This window comes from Acomys russatus, chromosome 28, assembly GCF_903995435.1.
Source record: "Acomys russatus chromosome 28, mAcoRus1.1, whole genome shotgun sequence".
NCBI lineage: Eukaryota > Metazoa > Chordata > Mammalia > Rodentia > Muridae > Acomys > Acomys russatus.
The window spans coordinates 36,143,487-36,166,486 of record NC_067164.1 but is presented as its reverse complement, the minus strand read 5'-3'; the positions used below and the strand labels follow the sequence as shown (position 1 = coordinate 36,166,486).

Genomic DNA, 23,000 nt, shown 5'->3' with positions numbered 1-23,000 from the left:
CATCCCTATCTGGGCTACTTCCCATCCAAAATAATATAAATACTTGCACGTGCTTTCCATCTGAGCCACTTCTCTGCAGCCATTCTAGGAGTTAACCCTTCCCTGCCAACATGGCTCCTCTTTAAGATAACCTATGGCTGTTCTTCCTCCTTCCTCTTCTCCTGTCCCCTCCTGGTCTCTCTCACCTCCTCTCTCTCCTGTGATCCTCTGTCCTCCAAGCCCACAAACCATAGCCCTGCCTACCTCTCTTCTGCCCTGCCCAGCTAAGGCGTTTTATTTAGCCAATCAGGCATAATTCTGGAGGCAAAGTTCATAAACATCATTTTGGGTACATGTGAGGGACTGCTTGTACAACAGTAAGAATCTTGGGGAGCAAACAATTAACATCTGAACACAAAGCACCAGACTACTTCAAAGAAGATGAGCATCAAAGAACCTCCATATAGAGTTTGCTTCCAATGTGACAAAGCTGGCCACAGGGCTAAAAATGGTTCTGGCCTCAACTGCTTATGTTATACTGTCAAAGCTGTGGGCAAGCAGGACAAAAGAATGTCAAGTGTAAAATTCAACCAACAGAAGTTAGACAATTCCTTCATAATTCCTGCTTCACAGAAAAGTCTGTCAGATACTGGACCAGGAGGCTGAAGATGATGCTCCAACATTCCAGAAGAATCTTGGGTGACTGTCCAGGCAGCCAGCAGTTTCCTGTCATTTCTGTACTTTTGGAAACTCCTTGCTCTGCAGTTCCTTTTTATCAGATAATATTTATCCTTCTTGAAGTTTACAGTGTGATCAAATATACTGCAACATTTATACCTTTTTACCTAATTAAAAGACCTTTCCTCTAAGATAAAAAAAAAAAAAAAAAAAAACTCTATATACTATCTGGGAAGAATTACATTCACAATATCCACGCCATTAGTATTTGGCAACCTTGAGAAAACTCCACTATCTATCCTAACTTGCTGCAGTATATTTGATCACACTGTAAACTTCAGTATTGTGCACTAGGAAAAAAATGTTTCTAGCTGTGGTGTGGCTTAGCCATAGAACACACCTTTACTCTAAATAAAGTCAACCATAGGTCAAGAGGTGAAGCAATTGCCAGAGAATGGACATTAAAAAAACAAACAAATGAATGAACCAAACCCAAGGCAAAACACAGAGAGTGAGAGGAAGTTCCAAGGATGGACAGAGAGGAAGTGGAAAGAAGAGACTTTCCGTTTAAAGGTTTTTTGCTTTGTGTTTATTGGTTTTTGTGGGGTTCTTTGTCTTGTTTTTGTTTTATGGTGAGAAGGAGAAGAGTTTTTCCTTCTGGGATGAAGGGTCAGTAGGAAGATGCACCAGATGCTTTTTCTACCTCTCTGAGCTAGTAGGCTTTTACCCCAGCATATGGCACCTGCGTCTTTACAGGTAAAAATCAGCCCATCGGGATGTTGTTTAAAAACAGCAGATGTAGGGTTCACAGAGCCCTGACAGGCTTTGGGGAAGTCCAGTAGACTATGGCATCCGCAAGAAAGGTGGGCAGGTAGCTCATGGGGAGGTAGAAGAGCTTGGCGTCCCAGCCTGCTGAGTACCGGGTGCGAGGGTGACAGGCAGTCAACGCATGCTCCATGCAGTCTGTCACCAAAGACAGGTCCACGTTGCCCTTGTGTTCCATCAACTTTAGCCATTTCAGACCTGTGCAGAACGAGAAATGACTCAGGTGTGCTGTCCCCATCCTCCACTCCTGCTCTGACACCAACATAGAGGCAAAGTTCTCTAGGATCCATGGGCCCCACATCAGGAGGCATGGCCCAGCCTAGCCAGTTCCTCAGAAGGAACACAACCCAGCTTTAAAAAGGCACCTTGCTCACTCAGCTCCCTGTAGCTCAGCTCAGGAAGGTGCTGGTCAAACTCAACCTCCATCCCTGACCTCACATACAGCTTCATGAGACTGAGAGGTTCAGAGGGTACAGAGCAGCACGCTCCGAGAACGCCTTTGCTCGCTGTATACCCACACCACCCCAAGGACACGGGTCTAAATACCCTGTCTTTGAAGAGAAAGAACTGGTCACTAGGGCTGGAAACGTGATGAACCAGAGTACAGATCCAGGACTAGGTTTTGCGTTGGTCCTCACATCTCACTTACGGGATGCCAGGAACGTCTCGCCATACAGTTCCTTGACTTCTGAGCTGGCCTGGTCCCAGATCTCCTTGAAATTTGCCAACAGCATGCCATTCCCAAATATATTAGTCTTGAAGAAGCCAGGCTCTATAATAGCCACCTTCACTCCAAAGTAGGAGAGCTCCCTCCTGCAAGACAGACAGATGGTACAGACATTAGAGGTCTGTCCCTGAGAAGCCTCCCTGTGGGTGTACTGTAACTTGCCACCATGAGCCTGTGGTGAGGAAAGGTCACAGCCGTGGATCCGGGTAATGCAGCAGACGGTGATGAAACCGGTGATGAAGGCTCTGCGCTCTTGGGTGTCACACACAGGATTTGTCGTGTGTAGGTCACTGACCTAAAACTAGACATTCTGTTCCATGGCACCATGGAAGACCTTCCTCCATGCAGTGCAGAAGCACATGACCCCCATGGCTGCACCACTCACCTGCACCTCACCCCTAAGTCTCCATCCATCCCACATCTGTTGCAAGAAGCTCTCAGGACATCTCCCACTGTTTGTTCCTGCAGGTGTCTTCAGAAAGCAACCTCCTGCATGCAGCGCCCTCCCGCCCCCAGCCTCCCTGGTCCCTGCAGACAGTGAGTGATACTCTTGGGTTCTCCACATGCTCTGCCCACACTTGACCACCCTCCTTCTGTATGTGGCCTGCCCTTTCACCAAGGAGCATCTCCCTGCACATGCATGTTCTGGGCTCCAGTTTACCATGTTCCATGTTTACTCTGATGCAGTCTAATCCTACTACGAGGCCCTGACAAACCTGATGGCTACCACAGTCCACACAGCTGACTGGGCCATGGCCACTCCAAGGGAAGGCCCCTGTTCTTCTCTCTCTCTCTCTCTCTCTCTCTCTCTCTCTCTCTCTCTCTCTCTCTCTCTCACACACACACACACACACACACATACACACACACAGTTGCCATCACCTTAATGTCAAATTCAAATCCCACGAGTGGGTCTTAAGGAAAGAAGAAAGAAAGAAAGAAAAGAAAGAAAGAAAGAAAGAAAAGAAAGAAAGAAAGAAAATAGTAAACAAATAATGAATGAATAAAAAATAAGTAAGAATAAAAATACCTGCCATTTGAGAGGAAATATCTACATGAAAATAAATACATATATAAGAATAAATAAAAGTAACATGTGAGAGGGATTCTATATGAAAAAATATAAAAATAAATAACATATGATATGACAACATAAAATATATAAAAGAAAATTAAATAGACATGACCTGTTATGCGAGAGAATATGTTTCCTATAAATGTATACATTTAAGAATAAATAAACAGAAAAGATGTGAGAGAGGAGAGTGTATATGAAAAATAAATATATATATATGAGAATAAACAAAAAACCTGAGGTGTTGAAGGAGAGTATATATGAAAAATAAATACGTATGAAAAAGTAAATGAATGTAATGTGTGAGATGATAGTGTTATGAAAAAAAATATATATGAATAAGTAAATAGATGTAAGGTATGATAGGAAAGTACATATGAAAAATAAGTGTATATATACAAATATAAGAATAAATAAACAGACCTGATGTGTGAGAGGAGAGTGAATATGAAAGATAAACATATATACAATTTTAAATAAAAAAGCATGACCTGTGAGAGGAGAGTCTACTTCAAAAATAAATATATATATATAAGATTTAAAAAGCAAATGTGAATTATGAAAGCAGAGTCTATATGACAAATAAATAAATATATATGTAAGAATAAATAAATGGGTGTGAGAGGACATGTGAGAGGAGGGTCTATAGGAGAAAACATATATAACTATAATAAACAGATGTCAAGTGTGAGAGGAGAGAATATAAGAAAATAAACACACATATGTAAGTATAAATAAACAAAGTGACATGTGGCAGGAGAGTCTATAGAAAAGATATAAGGATAAATAAAAAGCGTGACATGGGAGAGGAGAGAAGAAATGAAAAATAAGTATGTCAGTATAAATAAACAAATGTTACTTGTGAGAGGAGTATATATGAAAATAAATATATATATAAGACTAAATAGAGGAATATGACATGTGAGAGGACAGCCTATATGAAAAATAAATATATACATATAACTATAAATAAATACAATGTATGAGAGGAGAGTATATATGAAAAATAAATAAATAAACAAACATATATTTATAAATAAATTGACATGACCTGTGACAGGAGAGATTATACAAAAAGTAAATACATATATAACTATAAATGAACAAATATGACATTTGAGAGGATAGTATACTAAAAATAAGTATAGTTATATAAGAATAAATAAGCAAAAATGATGTGTGAAAAGTCTATTTGAAAAATAAATATATATAAGAAAAAATAAATAATTTTAATGTATCAGAGGAGAGTATATGTAAAAAATAAATGTATTTATTTATATATAAGTATAAATAAGCAGACATGACCTTTGAGGGGAGAGAATGTATGAAAAATAAATGAGTATATATGTTAATATACACATATGAATAAATAAACAAATGTAACATATGAGAGAAGAGTATATTAGAAGCATAAATGTATAAATATATATAAGAATAAATAAACAGATGTGACCTAGAGGAGAGAGAACATTTGAAAAAGAAACATATACATAAGAATAAATGAACAGATTGATGTGTGAAAGGGGTATATGAAAATTAAATATATATATACCTAAGACTTAATAAGCAGATGTGACTTGTGAGAGGAGAGTGTACATGAAATATATATATATATGTGTGTGTGTGTGTGTGTGTGTGTGTGTGTGTGTGTGTGTGCAATCTGTGAGAGGAGAGTCTATATGAAAAGGAAATAAATATATAGAATAATAAATTTAAAAAGTAATGTGTGATAGGAGAGTCCATATGACAAATAAATATTTATATCAGAATAAATAAACAATTATGACATATGAGAGGAGAGTCTATATGAAAAATAAATATTCATATATAAAAATAAATAAAAACCATCAAAAAATATTGAAAAAAAGGAAAGAAACATACTGTGTGAGAGGAGAGGCTATTTGAAAAATTAATATACATACACATAAGAATGAATGAAAACAGTAAGGTGTGGGAGGAGGCGCTATATGAAAAATAATATATGTATAAGAATAAATTATTAATACAATGTATGAGAAGAGAGTAAATATGAAAAATAAATATCTACATACGTGAATAAATAAACAGATGAGACCTTGGATGAGAGAGAATATATACAAAATGAAAACAAACATATATACATAAGAATAAATAAACAAACATGACATATGAGAGGAAGACGACATGAAAAAATACATATATCTAAGAAGAAATAAACATAACGTGTGAGAGGTGAGTGTCTATGAAAAATATGTATATATGAACAAATAAATAGTTATAATGTATGAGAGGGGAGGAAATTATATATGAGAATTAAATACCTATGTATGAATAAATACACAGATGTGATGTGTAAGAAGAGAAGATATATAAAAAATAAATATATATAAGAATAAATCAATAAATATGACATATGAAAGGAGGGTATACATGAAAAGTAAATATATAAATATAAAATAAAACAGAAGTGACATGTGAGAGAATAGTGTATATGAAAAATATATATATAGAGAGAGAGAGAAGACTAAATAAACAAAGTGACATATTACAGGAGAGGATATATGAAAAATAGTTTTAGGGGCTGGAGAGACGGCTCAGTGGTTAAGAGCACTGACTGCTGTCCCAGAGGCCCTGAGTTCAATTCCCGGCAGCCACGTGGTGGCTCACAGCCATCTGTAATGCAATCTAATGTGTACTGTATACATAATAAGTAAATAAATCTTTTAAAAAAAGAAAAGGTTTTATATATGTATATAAACGAATGAATGAATAAACAGACATGACGAGTGGGAGGAGAGTGAATATGAAAATTAAAGATATATAAGAGAATAAACGAAAGACCATATAGTGTGAGAGGAGAGTAAATGAAAAATAAGTATACATGTATAAGAATGAATAAACAATGTGACATGTGAGAGGAGAGTCTATATGAAAAATAAATATATGTATGAATAAATAAATAAATGTCATGAGTGAGAACAGAGTCGATATGAAATATATATATGAAAGAAAAAATAAACATAACTTGTGACAGGAGAGTCTATATGAAATATAAATATGTATATGTAAGAATAAATAAACAAACCTGACAGGTGAGAGGAATGTCTTTATGGAAAAAAGAAGAATAAATAAAAACACATGACATGTGAGGGGAGAATGTATATTAAAAAAAAAAATATATATATATATATATATATATATAAGAATATATAAACAAGCCTGACACATGAGAGGGAGTCTATAGGGAAAAACATGTTATAAGAATAAACAAACAACAGTGAGGTGTAAAGGGAGTGAGAAAATACATGAAAAATAAATATATGAATAAATAACAGATTTGATGTGTGAAAGGACAGTGTATATGAAAATTGTGTGTGTGTGTGTGTGTGTGTGTGTGTGTGTACACGCATATATATATGAAGAAATAAATAGGGCTGGAGAGATGGCTCAGAGGTTAAGAGCACTGGCTGCTCTTCCAGAAGTCCTGAGTTCAATTCCCAGCACCCACATGGTGGCTCACAACCATCTATAATGCCGCCTTCTGGCGTGCAGGTGTACATGCAATAGAACCCTGTACATAATAAATAAATTTTTAAAAAATTTAATGTATGAGAGGAGAATATATGTAAAAAATATAAGAGTAAATAAACCAACACGATGAGTGAGAGGATAGTCTATGTAAAAAATTAATATATATGAGACTGCTTAAACAAGTGAAACATATAAGAGGGGAGTCTATATGAAAAATAAGTATAAATATATAAGTATAAATAATCAAATGTGAAGGGTGAAAGGAGAGTTTATATGAAAAATAAATATATATGAGAATATTAAGCAAATGTGACATGTGTTGGGAAAGACTATATGAGAAATAAATATACGTTGGTAAGAATAAATGAATGATCTTGCAGTGTGAGAAGAAAGTGTATATAAAAAAATATATATATAAATAAACAAACAAATGTGACAAGTGAGAGGAGAGTATACATATAAAATAAATATATATAATATATAACTGAAGATGTTATGTGAATGGAGAGTATATATATGAAAAATTTACATCTAAAAATAAATGAACAAACGTGAAGTGTGAGAGGGGAGTGTATATGAAAAATAAATACACATATAAGAATAAATAAACAAGCTGGGTGTGGTGGCGCACGCCTTTAATCCCAGCACTAGGGAGGCAGAGGCAGGTGGATCACTGTGAGTTCGAGGCCAGCCTGGTCTACAAAGGGAGTCCAGATGGCTAAGATAACGTAGAGAAACGCTGTCTTGAAAAACAAACACACACAAAAAAAGAAGAAGAAGAAATAAGTAAATGTAATGTATGAAAAGAGAGTATATATACATAAGAAATATATACATAAATATATAAGAATAAATAAACAGGGTGACATGTGAGAGTGTATACAAAAATATATATATAAATAAATAAATGTAAGGTATGAAAAGAGGTTATATATTAATAAGAATTATATAAGATCAAATAAATGGATGGGACATGTGAAAGGAGAGCATATATAAAATATATATATACATATAATGAATAAATAATATAAAATCATGTGTGAGAAGGGAGTCTATATGAAAATTAAATATATATATATAAGGATAAATAAACAAACTTGAAGTGTGAGGCCAGAATATATATGAAAAATAAATATATAAAAAAAAGAATAAACAAATGTAACCTGTGAGAGTCTATGTGACAATATATATATGTGAGTAAATAAGTAAATAATTATAATGTGTGACAGGAGAGGCTATATGAAAACTAAATATCAAATATAAGTATTAATAAACCAATGTGACAAGTAAGAGGAGTGCTTATATGAAAAATACATATATATAAGAATAAATTTAAAAACTGAGATGTGAGAGGAGAGTCTATATAAAAATAAATATACATATATATAAGAATAAACACAATGAACTTGACTTGTGAGAGCATAATCTATAAGAAAATATATATGTATACATATAAATATACAGACATTACTCATGAGGGGAGCGAATTTATGAAAAACAAATAGTTATATATGCATACATATATAAATAAATAAACATAACATGTGAAAGGAGAGTGTATATGAAAAATAAATATGTAAGAATAAGTAAACAAATGTGACTAGTGAAAGGAGATTCTATATGAAAACCAAATGTATATATAAGAAAAATAAATAATTGCAATGTATGAGAGGAGAGTATATATAAAAAATAAATATACATATATTTATATATAAGTATAAATAAACAGACTTGACCTGTGAGGGGAGAGAATATATGAAAAACCATATATATATATGAATAAATAAAAAACATAATGAATGAGATGAGAGTACATATGAAAAATAAAAATATATATAAAGATATATAAGACTAAATAAACAGACATGATCTGTGAGAAGAAAGAATAGTAGAAAAATAAATATATATGTATATACATAAGAATAAATACATGGATATGATGTGTGAGAGCAGAATGTATATATATATATATATATGTGTGACCTGTGAGAGGAAAGTCTATATGAATAAATAAATATACATACAGAAGAATAAATAAAAGAGTAATCTGTAATAGGAGGGTTCTATATAACAAATAAAGAAATAAATATATAGATATATAGATAAAGGAATAAATAAGCAATCATGACATGAGAGAGGAGAGTCTATATGTAAAATAAATATATAGAGAGGTAAAAGAATAAACAAATGTAATGTATAAGGTGAGTCTATATGAAAAATAAATATATATATATAAGAATGATTAAACAAATGTGATGTGTGAGAGGAGAGTCTATATGAAAAATAAATATATTTATATATAAGAGTAAACAGAGAAATGTAACATGTGAGGGGAGAGAATATATGAAAAAAATATATGTAAATAAATGAACAAGTGTCACCAGTGAGAGCAGAGTGTATGTGAAAAGTAAATATATATACATGAATAAACAAATGTGACATGTGAAAGAAGAGTCTATATGAACAATACATATATATGAATAGATAAAAGAATGTGACGTGTGAAAGAACGACATTAAAAATCTACATATATGAGAATATAGAAATAAATGTAACCTATGATAAGAGAGTAGACATGAAATATACATACATGTAAGAATAAATCAATATGTGTAACATATGAAAGGATAGTATATATGACAAATATATATGTGTGTGTATATATACATATATGAATGAACAGATGTTATAAGTGAGAGGAGAGTAAATATAAAAAATAAATACATATGTATATGTAAGAATAAATAAACAGAAGTAAACTGTGAGAGAAGCATATATAGGAAAAATTAATGTATGTGAGAATAAATAATACATTGTGACATGCGAGAAGAGAGTATGTATGAAAAATATAAAAAATTATAAATAAAAATAAATGAACAAAAACATGTGAGAGGAGACTCTATATGAAAATAAATATAAATATTTAAGAATAAATAAACAAATGTAACATGCAAGAAGAGGGTACATATGAAAAATAAATGTATATATATGTATATAAGAATAAATAAACAGACATGACATGTGAGATAGTGTATACGAAAAATAAATATATATAAGATTTTTAGAATGACATGAGAAAGGAGACTACATTAAAAATAAATATATGGGCCTGGAGAGATGGCTCAGTGATTAAGAGCGCCGCCTGCTCTTCCAGAGGTCCTGAGTTCTGTTCCCAGCAAACACATGGTGGCTCAAAACCATCTATAATGTGATCTGATGCCTTTTCTGCAGATAAAACGCTCATATACAATAAGTAAATAAATATTAAAAAATATATATGAGAATATATAAATAAAAGTGAACTGCAATAAGAGTGTATATGAACATATATATATGTATATATATAAAACGTGTGAGAGGAGAGTGTATGTGAAAAACAAATATATATATATATATATTTAAGAATAAATAAACAAATGTAACTAGTAAGAAGAAAAATAAATGTAATTAATTAATTAATTATATTAAAATAAATAAAAACACCACCAAACAGTCCCTCAGGGACCCACATCCCTGTCCAATACCTGAGGGAGTCTGAGAAGGCCTCCACACCATACTTCGAGATGCAATAGCCACCACCAGTGAGAGACACTCGGCCCATGATACTGGCGACGTTGACCACACGGCCCCTCGCCTTCCTCACTAAGGGCAGCATGTTCAGAGTCACATCGATCAAGCCCAGCAGGTTCACATCCAGCACCTTTACAAAGTCCTGTTTGTTCAGCCATTCATTGGGAAAAGGGGAACCGGCAATGCCAGCATTGTTGACCAGACCCCACAGACCTAGGGACAGTAGGGAAAAAAAAAAAAAAAAAAAGAGAGTGACACAACACAGGATTACTTGTGGGTGAAACGCATGTTCCACAAGGTAAGACCACTGAGCCCTGTGTTTACTGGAGACTAGGATGCCATGAATAACAGCGTGCTGTCAGCAGAGCTGGGAACCATCCCAGAAGCTGAAGCTGCTGCCTCACAGCAGGGATATCTTAGTCCTCTGAGGCTTCATGGCCCAGCTCCCTGCCTGGGAAGCAACAAGCAGCCCCTTCTTATTGCTAAGTTTAAGAAGGGATGCTGAAGACATGGTGCACCTCTGCTAACCTGGACAGCATGGAGCTATGCTTGCGTTGTACAGATCCAGGCCATCCTTGCAGACATTTGATTCTTTAATTTGCTGTGGTGGTTTGAACAGGAATGGCCCCCAAAGGCCCATATACTTAATGCTTGGTCTCTACTTGAGAGGGACTAGGGGGTGTGGCCTTGTTGGAGGAAGGGAGTCACTGGGGTGGGCTTTCCCAGCCTCAGCCTCCTCCTGCTTCCTGTGCCCCCAGACATAGGGTCCTCAGCTCGTTCTCTCGCACAAGGTCTGCTGGCAGCCCCCCACAGTTCCCACCGCCGTGATAGTGGACTAAGTCTCTGAATATAAGCAAGCCGCAAGTAAATGCTTTCCTTTGTAGGAGTTATTGTGGTCGTGACATCTCTTCATGGAAATAGAATTCTGACGAAGACTCTTGTATCTTTGGATTGCTCTGAGCAATTCACTCTCTGCTGGTCCTGGTTATATAGGAAAGCAGGCTGAGAACCCAGGTGAAGCAAGCCAGTAGGCAGCATCACACCATGGCCTCTGCATCAGCTCCTAACCCAGGTTCCGGCCCTGACTTCCTTTAATGATGAACAGTGACGTGGAAGTGGGAGCTGAATAAACCCCTTTCTGCCAACTTGCTCTTTGGCCATGTGGTGGTCATTGCAGCAGTAAAACCCAAACTAGCACAAGTTGGGACCAGTGTAGTGGGCACTGATGGGACAGACCTGACCACGTTTTAAAGAGGATGTGTAAGGACTTTGCAACTCTGAGCTAGAAACCCCATTGAGTGCTGAGACCCCAGTGGGAAGCTCTTTAGGAGCTTAGAAGAAACCAGAGCAGTACAGAAGATGGAAACCTGGCTTGTGAAGCTCAGAGGAAAATGTACAGACTCTATCACCTGAGATGTGTTCCCTGAGAGCACAGAGAGTAACTAAACACCTTTTATTTGATTCAAGGCCCACTCTATGAGACAGCACCCACACCTGACACTGCTTTAGCGGCCACGGCCCTGAGACTAGATAGGTCGAGAACCCAGGGGAAAACCTAATCATCTTATTCTGCTGAGAGATTGTGCAGTAAAAGGACTCTAGCTGAACATTGCTAACTACACTAACGCACCAGAGCCCTCGTCACCCCCCTCAGTCCAACGTCCTCTTGCAAGAGATAAGACTGAACACAGAGACACACAACCGGACAACGTGCAGAGTAAGAAGGTTAGAGCATTCAGTCCCAATGGGGAATTCATCATCGCACCCCTCCCTCAAGCTCAGAGGACTGTGAAGATGAGGAAGTGGGGAGATCTTAAGAGGCAGAGGCCATGGGTGACTCCAGAGAAACTGTCTTCAGACACAACAGGGCTGAGGCACATAGGAACTCACAGAGACTAGGCCAGCACTCAGGAGGCCTGAACAGGATCAAGTGACCCAGCTCTGACAAGGGGAAGGGGACATGAGGTCTAACCTCTAAGCCAGAAGCTATTGCTAATGATCCTGCCAGCAAAGGGAGTAACAGTTCGCTGCACTGTGCTGTCGATGGAGCCTCACGACCAGGAAGACTTGGCAAATACACATGAACTCCATGTACTTGGGGAGGGGGCAATTTCATGTTGTTTTGTTCTGGAATTTTCTTTTCTAAAATCTTATTGGTTTTGTGTTTATTTGTGTCGATTTTCGCATTGTTTTGTTTGTCACATTGTTTTCAGAGAGTAAGACAAAGAGAACAGGAAATTGCATGGGTAGGGACGTGGGGGTCGTCTTGGAGGAGTGGGGGAAAGAGAAAACATGATCAAAGTGCATTATGTGAAAACAATGAAATAAAGACATAGAAAAAAAGACATTTTAATTTTAGGATCCCAAACTATGCATGCTTCCAGACTCTGCATTGGGTAGGTTCTTCATGAGACAGTGCTTATGGCAATCTATAAAAGAATAAGTTGGCCATGGTGTCACATGTCTGCGATGCCAGCACCAAGGAGGGTGAGGAAGAGGTTCATCGGTGACCATGGCCACCTCCATAGCAAGACCCTGCCTCACAAATACAACCCAAGAAACACACACACACACACCAAAAAAACAAAAAACAAAAAAAAAACAAAGAATATCCAACAGTAAGGCACACTAAATTTGGTGGGTCTTGGTTAGGGATTAAGTCATTTCAGTTCATTGAATACTGTTCTTGGAATAAATGTTCTTTAAGTGGTAAAATTACTCACCTTTTAAAGTGAGCATTTTAAAGTAAAGCACATGTGTTCATCTATACAGGTCAAAGTGTTACTAGGCTTATTGACTAGATAGTAACGTGTGTTAATTCTGGTGAGAAATGTCTAGGACCTAGAAAAATACTATGTTTTCAATTTTTTAAAATAAATTTATGTTTTGTACTAACACAAATAGAGTATGTGTGTGTGAAAGAGAGAGACTGCTTGCCACCTTTCACTTTCCTAAGGCATTCCATTTCTTTGTGACATTGCACTTAAGTGGGAATGACATTGGCTCTCCCTAAGGAGAAGCCCAGGGTGGAGGTAAGAACTGGTTCTAGTACTGAGAAAGCAGACACACATGACCAGCCAGCACCACACAGAGCCCACGGCCCCAGGACTCTCCTTCCTTCTCACTGCCTCCAACCTGGCACTCAGCAGACAACAGCCCAGGCTTTCTGCATACAAAGACCAAGAAGGCAGAGAAGAACCTGGACAGGAAATCTTCACAAGTCTTCCGCTGACCAGGAATAGGGAGTGTGAAGAACTGATGTGCCACAGAGCTGGGGAATCTGAAGTAACTTCAATCCACCCCAGAGGAGACTCCAACCAGGAGTCTTCTCAGAACCACACAGGTGTTCCCTTCACACACAGACAGAACACCAGCCGCCCACACAGGAATCTCAACTATACCTCTGTTCCCAACACGCTCCTTCACCCACTGGGTGACTGCCACAACACTCTCTGTCTTGGTGACATCAAGCACCACTGTCTCCAGCCGGTTTGATGTCTTGCTCCTCAGCTGCTCGGCTCCCGTTTCTGTCAGACATGCAGCCAGCACCCTCATGCCTCTCCTGTCCAGCTGTCTGGCCAGCAGGTTCCCAAAGCCCGAGTCACAGCCCGTGATGAAGACATACTTGTCTTCGAGATGGCTCACCACCTGCCTCTCCCTGAACAAGCGCAGGAGGGTCCACAGGCCCACGAGGGCCACCAGGTAGAGCCACATGTCAAGCAGAGAGAGACACTCTGACTCAAAATGAGCCTGGCAGCAGCTCACACAGGAAGAAGTAGGGATTCCTAGTGGGGAGTCCACAATGTGTTCTCTGTTCACTGCCTTTATGAATGTTTATTCATGCACACGCTCTGCCCTTTGAACGGACTTTGGTCTTCTGATGTGTTATGTCCTTTGGCATTCACTTACTCGTTGTCAAGGAAAACACCGCTGCCTGTCCCAGACTTACCTCATGTGAGAAAGGGGAACATTCCTCCAAAGCTGGTGGGGGTGCAAACTTGTACAGCCACTTTGGAATTCAATCTGATGCTTTCTCAGAAAATTGGGAACAGTGTTACTTCAAAACCCAACTATAGGGGCTGGAGAGATGGCTCAGAGCTTAAGGGCACTGACTGCTCCCCCAGAGGTCCTGAGTTCAATGCCCAGCAACAACATGCATGGTGGCTCACAACCATCTATAATGTGATCTGATGCCTTCTTCTGGCCTGCTGGTGTATGTACATGCGGGCAGACCACTGTATACATAATAGTCAAGAAATCTTAAAAAAAAAAGAAAGAAAGAAAGAAACAAATAAAGAAAGAAAGAACAAAAACCCAGCTATACCACTCCTGGGGATATACCTGAAAGACATTCCACCATACAACAAGGACACTTGCTCAACTATGTTCCTAGCACCTTTATTCATAATACCAATAATCTGTAAACAATCTAGATGTCCCTCAACCAAGGAATGGATAAAGAAACTATGGTACATTTACACAATGGAATACTACTCAGCTATTAAAAAGACGGAAGGGTGTAGACCCTGCTTTACTGAGCTTCTCTTCTTAAGTATTTGCATGATTGAGTGCTTTCAAGTCAATCTTAAAAATGCACAGATTGGGCTGGAGAGACGCCTTAGAGTTTAAGAGCACTGGCTGCTCTTCCAAAGGTCCTGAGTTCAATTCCCAGCAACCACATGGTGGCTCCAAACCATCTATAATGAGATCTGGTGCCCTCTTCTGGTATGTAGGTGTACATGCAGCCAGAGCACTATATACATAATAAATAAATAAATCTTTTTATTTTAATGCACAGGTTATAAATAAAGAAGAAAAAGCAATCTACCCAACCTATCAAGTGCCCTGCAAAGTGTCCACCCTGAGACTATACAGCTCAGGTTCATGTTTGCTGTGAGGCAATTACAACATCTGGAAGAAAGCAATGGAAACTGTTCCTCAGTCTTTCTTGGTAAAATTGAACATCTAAGATTTTCCTTAAAAGTAACAGTTGGTACTCCAACTTATGACGTGACCACACAGACTGAGAACTCACACCAAGTGCAGACAAACTGAGAAGACATCACTTTGGTAAGTCACCTGGTCAGTCCTCAAGGACAGAGTCAGTTATGAGAAATACAATAATACAAGGTGGTGGGACCATATATGCTGCTATATTAGATGGCCTGAAAATGGAAGCAGAAAATAAACTGCCCAACAACCTACCGGAAGTGGGCTCAGTACAGATTATGATTAATATCGTTTCTGTATTTCATATTTTATCTTTAATAGCCACAGTAGCTTCCTGTACCCACTTAACAACAACAACAACAACAACAAAAGCTTTAGAGATACACAAAAGAGAAAAATATTAAAAGTCGATTGATAAGATACAATCCTTAGAAAGACTCATAAATGCAAATACAAAAAATACTTAGACCAAAACAAAGGAGTTTAGAGAAGCCTTAGAAAAACTTATAAGTGAAAATAAGAAAAATGTAAGCTCAATTTTCTTAACAAATATATTTTATTATGAACTTAGTAACCGAGCGTACATCACTTATAACCGAACTAACCTAAATGATAGGAAAAGGAGATTAAAGAACACAATAACAAAACCGTAAGTGTATCAGTTACAAGGAATGATTTTCCTTGCATGATCAGCAGGATTTCTTCTGCTGGAACCTGGAGTAATCAGAACTAAGAACCTCAGCAGGAGCCCAGAGCCCTGAAGACTTCCCCCCAGTGGTTCTCTCTAGGAGCATCTCAAAGTGCAGCGATGAACAGCCAAAACTATCCCAATTCTCAAAAGTCCCCATCTTCAGTTTTGGGCTCATTTATAGATCTCCTCCCAAAGTCTGTTCACGGATCTTTTCACCTGGAAACAATCAAGCTCGTGCATGAGGTGGTTTGTCTTCTAGTGGATTAACATCACCTGTTCTCTCACACAAACCTTCCTAATTCAACTCATCACACACGACCCCACCTCATTCCAAAAACAGGTTTATCTTTCCTTCAGAAAAATACTCAGACACAAACGGAGGAAGGTAGACAGGAATCTACAGCACCAACCCAGGATGAAACCGAACAGGGGCAACCCAGGGATGTAAGAAAAACAGCCTTAGTTTATGCAGTTACTATCCAGCACCTTCCAAGGGATGATAGACACACCCAAGGTTGTAATAAAATTAAATGGAATCCTACAGACGTGTTAGACTTGAAAAGATATAAGGAAGTGATCATTTCATATGGTATTTATTCACCCTATGTGAAGCAGGTATTAACTTCATGGGCAATTCGGGACAGAATTATCACCCAAGAATGGAGAGATTTGGAAGCAGCAATATTGGAAGCTGGTCCTCAGTTACAACGGCAAACACGGGGGAAAGAGGAAGCTAGGGCTACAGAAGAATGTCATGAGGCTGGAGGTATTGATGTTTCCCAGGATCCGTTGCTAGGTAAAAGTCAATATGCCAAGTTACAAAAACAGCTTAAGTTTGATGACCACACATTGCGGCTATGTCATTTAGCGGCTTTAAATATCTGGGACAAAGATGAGGTAAGAGGGCTGACTCATTTGCTACAATTACACTAGGCCCCCCAAAAAGCCTTCACTGATTCAATTTTTTTTTTCAAAGATTGATTTCAGCTATAAGTAGACTAATATCAGATTCAGAAGTCGTAAGAATACTAACGAAATCTTTGGCTTTTGAAAGTGGTGACTGAAAATGCAAAAGTGATTAGACCTTTAAAGGCAAGATCACCACCAGTAGGGGAATGGATTAGAGATACATCTGATATTGGGTCTGATATTTATGATGCTACTCTGATAGAAGAGGTAATTTCTAAAAGTTTTAAGAAAACCCAAAATGCGGGTTGGAGAGATGGCTCAGTGGTTAAGAGGGCTCTTCCAAAGGTCCTGAGTTCAACTCGAAGCAACCACATGGTGGCTCAGAACCATCTACAGCGAGATCTGGCGCCCTCTTCTGGTGGGCAGGCCTACATGAAGGTGAAACACTGTATACTTAAATAAATAAAACTTTTTTTAAAATGTCAAATGTTTTAAGTGTGTAAACAACGTCATTTCAAAGGGGGCTTTAGGCAAAATATTCCTAGAAACAATTTACTTCTTTAGAAACCATCCAAGAAGAAGGCTCTAGCCTTCTGGAGTATGCAGAAGGTGCTGCAAAGGCTGGCATTGGACCAATAAGTTGCACATCAACAAGGAACAGGCAGAGTAACAGTTGCCACCAGGGAAACATCTGAGGGAACCTCCTACAGGCCCCAACATCAAATTCAGTTGCATTGTTGCCTGTCAATGTGGGAGAAACTCATCCATAGAGCAATTAAAAGACTCAATGTGTGATGTTAAAAATAATACAGCTCTGGATGTAATCACCAGTACAGGGGCTTCGGTACACACACACACACACACACACACACACTCACACGCACACTCACACACACACATACACATACACACCTTCAGAAGAGACAACAAAACAAGCATATTGGAAAACTGCTATAAATGAACAGAGACTGTTAGAGTTACTTTTATAAAATTGTGTTTGTTTCTATCACACAAAAATTGAGACTCTTTTATATTTCTTTCTAAGTCTTTACAACACATCTTGTCCTGTTTGAGACCCTCTTTAATACTCTGTGTTATCCTGACTCCATCTTTGCCAAAATCCCCAAGTTACTTGCGTTTTACTTCTTTCTTTGCTTCAGCTGAATCTTCTTCATCTCTCCTGCACCTCTGCCTGTGGCTGAATTCACCTCCTCCCTCTTCTAACTTCTCCTACCCTACCTGGCAGGATGTCCAGGCCTGTTTTCTCCCCTGCTCAACAATCAGCTCTCAACTGTTTTATTGGCTTACAAGGGCACAATGGGGAGCAAGGTTTATGCAACAAGACTTTCTCAAAACAAAGCTTGTAACCACATATGAGGATACAGAAACCAACATCGGAATTACACAATAACCTTAAGCCAACGAGAGACCAAAGCTAAAAACACAAATACACGGCACTGAGGTGGAAGATTTAGTAGACACATAAGCAGATGTAACAATAATTTCACCAAAATCTCGGCATCAGAATTGGCCTCTTCAGGAGGTGAACTTTCAGCCTCTAGTGGTTGTAATCTTATCTCAGGTAAAACAAAATGCAAGATGGATCGAGTGTATAGCATTTGGTGGACAAATAGGAAGACTAAAGCCATATGTGGCAATATAGCCATGAATTTATGCGGACATGATTTGTTGCAGCAACGGAAAACACAGATTAACATTTCTGTAATCTCAGGAGTAAACAGAAAATAAAGAATGTTTCTGAGAAACATATTGAATGGTATAAACAAGAACAGCCACAGACTGTACAGTTGTTCATGAGCAGGACATGACTGATTTAGGGTTTTCAAAGGTACCACTCACCTTACCTTTAAGATGGCTAACTAACAAGCTTGGATGGGTGAAATCGTGGCCTATGACAAAGGAAGAATGGCAGGTACTAGAATAGCTGCTCCAGGAGCTCCTGAATGCTCAACACATGGAAGAATCTACCAGACCATGGATCTCCACTGTGTTTGTTATCAAAAAGAAGTGGGAAAATTGAGGATTTTAACAGACTTAAGAGCCGTAAATAAGATGATTGAGCCAATGGGCTGTTTACATTCTTTATTACCTAAGTCATGGCCTTTGATAGTAATTGATTTTAAGAGATTGCTTTTTCACAATCCCTTGGCATGAGCATGATAGGGAAAGGCTTGCTCTCTCAGTGCCAACTTATAATAATAGTTGTCCAATCAGGAAATAGCATCCCAAAGTCTTACCAGGAGGAATGTTAAACAGTCCTACCTCATGCTAGTATTTTGTACAACAGTCATTAGAAATAATTTGGAAAGTTTCCTCAATCTAAAATTGGCCATCATATGAATGATATCTTACTGGCTGATTCAGATGCAGATACTTTAGAAAAAAAAATTGATGAAGTAAAGAGAGTTTTGTTTCATGGGGGTTTATAAATTACTCCTGAAAAAAAAAAAAAAAACAAACAGTTATCTAGCGTATAAGATAGGTTACAGAAAACTTGACCACGGAAAGTACAAATCAGGAGAGACAAATTACAAACTCTTAATGATTTTCAAAAACTGCTGGGAGATATTAATTGGCTATGGGCCATAATTGGATTAACTACTTAAGAGCTAAGAATTTATTTCAAACCATGCAAAGTCATAAGGACTTAAATAGTCCAAGAAAGTCATCAGCTGAGGCTGAGAGAGAATTGACTCTGGTAGAAAAGAAGTTACAGCCCATGTGGACAACCTGGGTCCACAGCTGCATTGTGTTTTAATTACTTTGCCCACTACACATTCTCCCACAGGAATTCTATTACTTGGCATCAAGCCAAGGAAATACACTTTTTCTTTATATAACAAAACTCCACTACCTGCAGGAAGTAACCCAAAAGGTAAACAAACAAAAACAAAAAAAGAAAAGAAAAAAAGAAATTTGGCAAATGTGTGTGCTTCATATTGAAGAGCTCAGCAAAATTAAAGTATGTGCATCGCACCATCGACACTCATTTAAGGGTTCAATAGACAACAGTTTCAAGTCATGAAAAGGCTGAATCTGCATTAATTCATTTATTAAAAGTTATTGCTATTATTGAAATTCCTGTACAAATTAAGAATGACTATAATCCAACACTGTCTCTAGTGAAATGAAACATTTTTTTGTGTATTACATCATAAAGACTATTACAGGTATACCCCAAAATCCTACAGGTCAAGCAGTTATAGAAGGATCTAACCACACTTTAAAAGACATGCTTAGTAAACAGAAAAGGGTAATAAAGACCTTATGGGGAGATTACACTGTGCCCTCTTGATGTTAAAATTTGTAAATGCTAATGGGAAAGGAATAACAGCTCCAAGGAGACATTGGATAGTGGAAAAAACTGCTAATTAAATAGGTTATAGAAAGTTGTGTTAAACACAAAACCAAAACTCAGATATGTGGTGAGGTGTTTGCCTTTGTTTCCCCAGGAAAAGAAAAGTTGTGAGCGGGCCATGGTGATGCACGCCTTTAATCCCAGTACTCAAGAGGCAGAAGCAGGTGGATTGCTGTGAGTTCAAGGCCAGCCTGGTCAACAAAGTGAGTCTAGGAGAGCTAAGGCTACACAGACAAACTATAAAGAGAGAGAGGGGGGCGCGGGAAGTTGTGGATACCATCTAAATTGGTACAGATTAGATTCTAACAGGAGAGATCATCAGACAGCTTGGTCATTCAATCCAAACTAATTTATAAAGACTAACGGTTGCCTTTTATTTGATCATGCATGGAAGAAAACAAGATTATGGAACCATAATATACCAGTGGCACTCTTGCCTTACTAGCATGAAATTTAAAAAGTGTTTTCTTAAACCACGTGTCTTATTTCCATGTTAGAATGTTAGGCTGTAGATTGCCATGTGCCCAATACCATCTTGCACATATGCTTTGGGGTTCCCTTCTTGGGGGGGGGTGAGCATTAAAAACACAGTTATGAGGTCTTAAAATGGTTTCAGTAAATTCAAAGTGTTCCTACACTTCAAGCTTGTGTTGCACATCTCTAAGAGTTGGAGTGATTTGGAGCTAAGATAAAATATTTGGACAGGGCACTGGTAGCTCATGCCTTTAACCCCAGCAGAGACAGGCAGGTATCTATAAACTAGTTCTTTCCTAAGTTCTAGAACTAAAATGAACAGGGTGCTGCTGGTGGTTCATAGCTTTAATCCAAGCACTTGGGAAGCACACACCTTCAGTCCCAACATTTGGGAGGCAGGGGCAGGCACACAAGAATTACAAGGATTTAAATTCAAAAGCTGCTTGCAAAAAACAGGCTGAAACTCAAAATGTACTTTGTGATGTAAAAATAAATACCCTGTTGCTGTTCAATGAGAAATATTGCCTAATAATTGCCCCACGTTGGGCACCACTTGTTGTTGTTAAATTACCAGTATGGCCTAATAATGTTCTGCAGGGCAGAAGTTAATCCTCTAAACCACGTCCCATAGTGGGGCAGGTATGGGATCCCTGTCCCAATCCCATGCCATCTGCTTCTAAGAATTTCTATCAAGCTACCTCCCATCCATAATCCCAAATATTTGCTAAGGTTCTTCATCTAGGCCAAATCCCCATCCATGCCAGCCATGTGCTTCTCCTCCCTCTAGCCCATGGCAGCCTTCCTTCTTCTCTTTCCCTCTCCTCGGTCCTCTCTTCTCCTCAGGTCTCTCTTCTCCCAAGATTCTCCCTGTCTCCCCACACCAGGGAACTTATCCACACCTACATCATTTGCCCTGCCCAGGTGTGAAGGTCTTTCATTAATTAGCATCAAAATACATCAGACCAACTCCCAACAATAGACTAAAACATTGACATTGCATACATAAAGGAAAAGGGGAATATAGGTATATTTACCCACACATACTAAGGTATATTAATTTCTAATTTTAAAAAGATTTTTTTGTTTTCTTTTGTTTTTTGGGACAGGGTTGCTATATTTTAGCCCTGAATGTCCAGGAACTCTTTCACTCACTGGACCACCAGGCTGGCCCAAATTCAGAGATCCACATGCCTCTGCCTCACCGAGTACTGGGATTAAAGCTATGCCCCCCAACTTCACCACCCTGACAGTTTCAAAAGAATATTTAAAATCTCAATCGAATGATAATACTTTTTTGTTGCCAAAATCATTTTGCCCTAGGAAAGCTATAACTTGTGGAAAAAGGAACCCCTCAGAGTCAGGGTTGGGGCAGGGTTTTGTTTTCATCTTTCCAAAAGAATAAAAGCATCTATTTATGGAATCCAGAGACCACTGGATGTGGGAAGGAGTGTAAGCTTTGTCACAGGTGAGAGCAATGTTGGCGGGCTTTGCCCTTGGACACACCATGGATACTCCCTGAGATTAACCTTGAGATAGACTAGGTGGGGCCATCCTGGGCCTTGAATTCAGGAAGGGGAACTAGGGACTCCACTTGGACTACTGTATTTCTAATCAACCCTCAATGGGAGGTGGAGACCAGCTCTTGCATGTGAGAGACAGGCAGGAGGAGAGAAGAGAGGAGCAGCAGGTTGAGACCTGGCTTGAGCACACGTGGATCTGGAAAAGGATCAGCGAACAGGCCAGACACATCTAGGGACCCGTCCCATGGAACGGATACCAGAAGGCTCACTCTTTTTTCCCTTTAACCTTTTTTCCCTCTTGTGTAAGCTAGTTGGGTTGTGTAATATAGTTTAATTGTTAAGAAACAGAGCCAATCTTTCAAACAAAAACAAATAAGCAATCCCCAACTAGAGCCTCAAAACTTCCAGGCCAAGAGAAGCATCCCAAGGCCGTTAGCACGACCAAAAGAACTGCATCATTCACACAGCAGTTTGCATTCTGGGGATTGTGTGGCCTCTAATCGGTATTCTCATCTTCCTAAACCAAAGACACATTAAGCGCATAGCCATCACCTGCCAATCTGTTCTTTGAAAGTAGTCTGCTCTGTAATAGCTTTATGTGCAGTTTATTACTATGTTGGAGGTTCCATTACAGCAAATCTTAAAATTAAAATGCAGAAGCTTCTACTAAAAAAAAAAAAAAAAAAAAAATAGAGCCAACAACTGGACAAATG

General features: G+C 38.2%; 1 protein-coding gene across 1 annotated transcript in view; it reads right to left on the bottom strand.

Annotated features, from left to right (window-relative positions):
• Positions 1-1,460: 1,460 nt before the first annotated feature.
• The window catches only part of LOC127210575 (retinol dehydrogenase 16-like), a 35,092-nt gene continuing 13,552 nt past the window's right edge, over positions 1,461-23,000 (bottom strand). Inside the window, exons 2-5 of the mRNA XM_051170237.1 lie at positions 13,766-14,012; positions 10,319-10,577; positions 2,132-2,295; positions 1,461-1,680 (exon numbers count right to left, since the gene is read on the bottom strand). Coding sequence (XP_051026194.1) covers positions 1,463-1,680; positions 2,132-2,295; positions 10,319-10,577; positions 13,766-14,012 — 888 coding nt within the window. The 3' untranslated portion in view covers positions 1,461-1,462. The remainder of the gene's footprint in view (positions 1,681-2,131; positions 2,296-10,318; positions 10,578-13,765; positions 14,013-23,000) is intronic.